Source organism: Kryptolebias marmoratus, linkage group LG9 (assembly GCF_001649575.2).
Source record: "Kryptolebias marmoratus isolate JLee-2015 linkage group LG9, ASM164957v2, whole genome shotgun sequence".
In the NCBI taxonomy this organism is placed as follows: domain Eukaryota; kingdom Metazoa; phylum Chordata; class Actinopteri; order Cyprinodontiformes; family Rivulidae; genus Kryptolebias; species Kryptolebias marmoratus.
This window is the reverse complement of record NC_051438.1, coordinates 18,177,109-18,181,546: the sequence shown is the minus strand read 5'-3', so window position 1 is coordinate 18,181,546 and position 4,438 is coordinate 18,177,109. Positions and strand designations below refer to the sequence as shown.

The window sequence follows — 4,438 nt, the reverse complement described above, 5'->3', positions numbered from 1 at the left end:
GGTAGAGCCACTGAAACACACAGAGGGGAACACACACAGCGAGACTTACTGCTCAACCGGTGGCCACTGAACGATCAATTTAAAGCAAAGACAAAAGGAAGGGCATTTATTAACCACAAGCGAATCAGAAGGCAGAAACAACAGCCTCCAGCCCTCGCAGTCAAGTCTTCCTTCTGCTCTCAACACAAAGACGATTCAAAACTCACATCTGTGCTAAAAATCAGGCTGCTCTGCAATAAACAACAAGGCCGTTTGTTTCTCATATTTCTGTGTCTGAGTCCTCTGATAAACAACTCCGGCTGCTTTAAAGTTTTAAAACGTACCTTGTTTGGATGCGACGGCACGGTGTGGTTCCTTCCCGGGCTGCTGTAGGCCGGCCGGTACTTGTACATCGACGGAGTGGGCGGAGCCCCGCTCAACAAGCTGCTCTCTGTGAGACCGGGAACCAGGAGGGGGACTGAATGTATGATCGGGCAACAAACGCCGTCATCGGTTCACGATGACAATAAAACATCGACTTTTATACAAACGGAGCTTAGATGTCAGAGGGGACTGAGAATATTGTGCATAAATAATTGATAAATTTAGCAGTTCCTACAGGAAATTAACACCCGGATGTATGTGTTAACGTCAACAAATTCTAACTTTAAGTTTCAGACTTTTGATGCTTTCTGGAAAATGTGAATAAGAGCCGATTTATTGGGAATTTAGCCACAAAAAAGAACTTATTTTCAGACTCTAAACTGAGTTTCTTCATGACACTAAACACAAATTAATTCAGTTTTAACCTGTGTGGACTAAACTCTGAACTGTTTAAGCTGACAGGAGAGGAGAAGATCGCAGGAAAAATCCCTCTGGGAGAAGCCGGAAAAGAGGGAATTTCCCCAAACCTTTAAAAGCGGAATTTTAGGCCGAGGTGCCTCACCTTCTGTTTCTGTGCGGGACAGGCCGGGAAAGCGGAGGTCTGGCTTGGGAGGAGGCGGAGGCTCTGCGTCGGCAGACTGGCTCTCCATCTGATCCAGGCTGCTCTTGGACTGCAGAGGACACACGGAAAAGGGTTCAGGATTCAGACTCTGCAGACTCAGCAGGACTCAACGAAAACAAAAACAGTGCAACACGTTTGCAGCAGATGATTCAGCCACCAGGGTTGATTCAGTTTAACGAGGATTAAAAGTACATTAAAGAGGAGAAACAGGTGAGTGTCAGCTGCCTCCGTGTTGTTCTTTAGTCACTAAAACACACGTAGCTGCAGGTTTTTGTAAAACAGAGAACATCAGCGAGGCTCACCCTGGTGCTGTGCCGGTCGTTCTGGATGCCGTTGTCCAGGATTTTGGCTTCTAACTGGGCCTCGGTGAGAGACGGCCTGAGAAACGGCGGCTGTATTTCCATAGCCTGACGGCTCCGCCACCGGCCCACGTACCTGTGAAACGTCCGAACTGGGATTAGCCGCGGAAAAGGAGCCGATCGCAGGAAATGTCCGAGCTCGTATATTCAGTTAACAATGAAAGAGGGTGGAAAGATGGGAATGCGGTAGGAGTGTGTGTGTGTGTGGAGGGGGGGTAAACAGAGCGCTGACCTGGGGGCCAGAGGGCTGCAGAGGACACGCGAAATATTCCTGAAGCAGCCTTTGGTGAAAGGGTTAACGCCTCCCCGGAACTTCCCAGTTACCTACAACCACAAAAGAAATAATACAACAACTGCAGAAATTATTACCTTTCAACTCAAACAGATTTCAAAACAAGATGGCAAAAAAAAAAAAAAATCTTTGGCGCTCCAAAGCAGCCCCGTTCGGACCTGCTCGTTTGTGGTTCTGCCGCGCGCCACCAGAACTATGTGGAACCCGGTCAGGCCAGCGACCGGGACGAAAAACAGACCGGCCACGCACATCACGGCCATGCTGGGAGGGCGGGGTCAAGGGAAGCGCGGCGCATAATTAACTGAGAGGGTTAAAAAAAAAAAACACGAACGAAACAACAAGGATACGTGACGGCGGCGTGCGGCGTGTTCAGCTGGTGGCGGTGGTGCAGGACGTAAACCAAACCGAAGCCGAACACGTTCATGATGTGGGTGGTTAGAGACAGCAAGAAGAGGAAGAAGTAGCGGTAATTCCTCCGACCGATGCAGTTGTTCACCCAAGGGCAGTGGTGGTCGAAATCCTGAGAGGACAGAAAATCACAGAACCAGATTTAAGTGTGAATAAATCTAATAATGAGCCGAAAACGGAGGAAAGACACAACCAGAGAACATAAAAGTCAGAGTCATTCTTGGAAAGCTAAGAATAGGACAGATCCAGGCTGAGGATAACAAACACGCATCACAGCGAGGCGTGAGTGACTTTTTAAAGCTGCATTTTCAGACAGGCTGCTTTAAAACGGGGATACTTGATTTTTAAATCCTTATGTTAGCAGAAGCTTCTACGGCTGTCTGCAGCACAGATGGGAAGAAAAGGGCCAGAAATGGTCTTAATATCAACAAAAGAGAAAAAAAAAAACTTGACTGAAAACCAGCCTTGAGAAACGTTAAATTGCTGCCCTTTAAGCAGCTTTAAAACAGAAATATTTTCTGATTAAATTAAGTCTAAACGTCACTGAGTCAGGTTTCTAAGGTCAAAGGTTAAAAGGTTAAATGATGCTTACAGAAAAAAGACAAAATACTGTTTTGTTATTGGGCTAAAAGTTGATTTCTAAATTAACTATCACAACTTTTAGTTTACAGGTTCTACGTTTAATATGCTAAGAGAGTATTATAGTATGTCGACCGAGTTCAGCAGCGACACTAAAAATGATCAAAACAAAAAAGAGACTTCCAACACATCAAGTTTGTGGGAAAGAACAAAAAAAAACAACAGAATTTTCTCATTGGTGTTTAATGTTGAAGCAGCAGAACCAAAACTGAAAGTGAAACCTAAAGCTTTATAAAGGGATGTATGGACTGTGTGTGTGTGTGTGTACCTCCACACAGTTGTCGCACACGGAGCAGTGCGAGCAGCGCGGCGGGCGGTAGAAGCGGCAGGTCGAGCACCACTTCATCCGCACCTGAATGCTCCGGATCTCCACCGTCTTGTAGAGAGGAGCACGGAAATCGTCCTCTTTGTCCTCGTCTTCCTCGGCTGCAGAAAACACACACACACACACACACACACTGCTGTGACTCACGTGGCTCGACTGCGTTCTGTTCGCCCAGGAGCTCGTGGTCGAACTTCTAGAGATCTTTCCAGTTTGGTTTTAGTGTACAGCAACGCCGCCGCCCCGTCTCTTACCTCTGGGGAAGATTCCAGGGTCCATGAATGTGGCCATGCAGAAGTTGGCGAGCGTGAAGAGGAAGATCACGGCGTTGTAGAGAGGGATGACGGAGGAGATCGACTCTGACAACCACGGGCACCTGGATGAAACGACAGCTTTACAAACACGCAAACGAGGACAAACCCCCACTCCGCCGTGCCGACGAGCCGTTCTGTGAAGCAAATGAACTCCACGGAGGCTGAATATACGACGCTGCGGCCGCAGACGCAGCGCTCGCAGGCGGGACAGAGTGTTGCTGAACAGACGGCACAACTGCTACAGGAGATCCGTACAGAAGAAAATGACTTCAACGTGTTCGGATTTTTACACGGATGTTAGGTTTTGCATATTAAAAACAAAGAGACTCACGTGAAGCAGAAAAACAGGGTGGTGGACCCGACGAGGAAGGTTGTGGCCGCGGACACCGGGACGTAGCGGCTGGGTCGAAACGGACAGGGAGGAGCAGAAGCCGGACCCCCCACTCCTCCCCCGACCACCCCACCGCTGATTCCAGGCATCAGAGACGGAGAGAGAGAGGGGAGGAAGACGGAGAGGGAGGCAGAGGGCTACCGTCTACCTACAGCGGAGGGGGAGTTTCCAGGTCAGAATGGTAATGTTGGTGTTTGTCGGAGAGGAGGGGCCATGATTACAGACTGGGGATGAAAACCAACACTATGCAAAGCAGCAACAGGATGGAAACATGGGGGGTGGGGTGTTCTTAGTCCAGACTCCAAATGTCCCCTTGCACAGATTTAAAATAGTACTTTTTAAAAAAATAAAACGACGTACAACACGGCTTGTGAAATAATTAATTTGTGTGCATAATCTTATTTTCTGTACAAGAGCAAAGTGATAGAAAAATATAGGTCCTTTTATTTTTCTGTATGGCTTAAATGTGAGGATTTGGTGCAACGACGCAACTACATATAAACTGTGAAAATACAAAAAACACTTGTGCACAAAACCCGAAGCAAACTGGGTTTCGCTCCCAAAGAGGCCGTCGCCGCGCTCGAGCTCAGGTGAGAAACTAATACAAAAAAGAGAAGGAAAACAATTAGAAAGGAGGTGGTCCGTCAGGCGGGGAGCAGAAGAACATGGAGGGGAACGAGAGGAGGATTGAGCGCAGCAGCTGCTGACACCTTCTGCGAGGAAGGAGG

At 47.9% G+C, this 4,438-nt stretch overlaps 1 protein-coding gene across 1 annotated transcript in view; it reads right to left on the bottom strand.

Annotated features, from left to right (window-relative positions):
- zdhhc5b (zinc finger DHHC-type palmitoyltransferase 5b) overlaps window positions 1-4,432 on the bottom strand; it is a 7,876-nt gene extending 3,444 nt beyond the window's left edge. Inside the window, exons 1-9 of the mRNA XM_017428214.1 lie at window positions 3,651-4,432; window positions 3,260-3,381; window positions 2,952-3,109; window positions 1,984-2,156; window positions 1,795-1,897; window positions 1,577-1,668; window positions 1,288-1,420; window positions 926-1,034; window positions 324-430 (exon numbers count right to left, since the gene is read on the bottom strand). Of these exons, the coding sequence (XP_017283703.1) occupies window positions 324-430; window positions 926-1,034; window positions 1,288-1,420; window positions 1,577-1,668; window positions 1,795-1,897; window positions 1,984-2,156; window positions 2,952-3,109; window positions 3,260-3,381; window positions 3,651-3,799 (1,146 nt within the window). The 5' untranslated portion in view covers window positions 3,800-4,432. The remainder of the gene's footprint in view (window positions 1-323; window positions 431-925; window positions 1,035-1,287; window positions 1,421-1,576; window positions 1,669-1,794; window positions 1,898-1,983; window positions 2,157-2,951; window positions 3,110-3,259; window positions 3,382-3,650) is intronic.
- Between the last annotated feature and the right edge of the window lie 6 nt (window positions 4,433-4,438).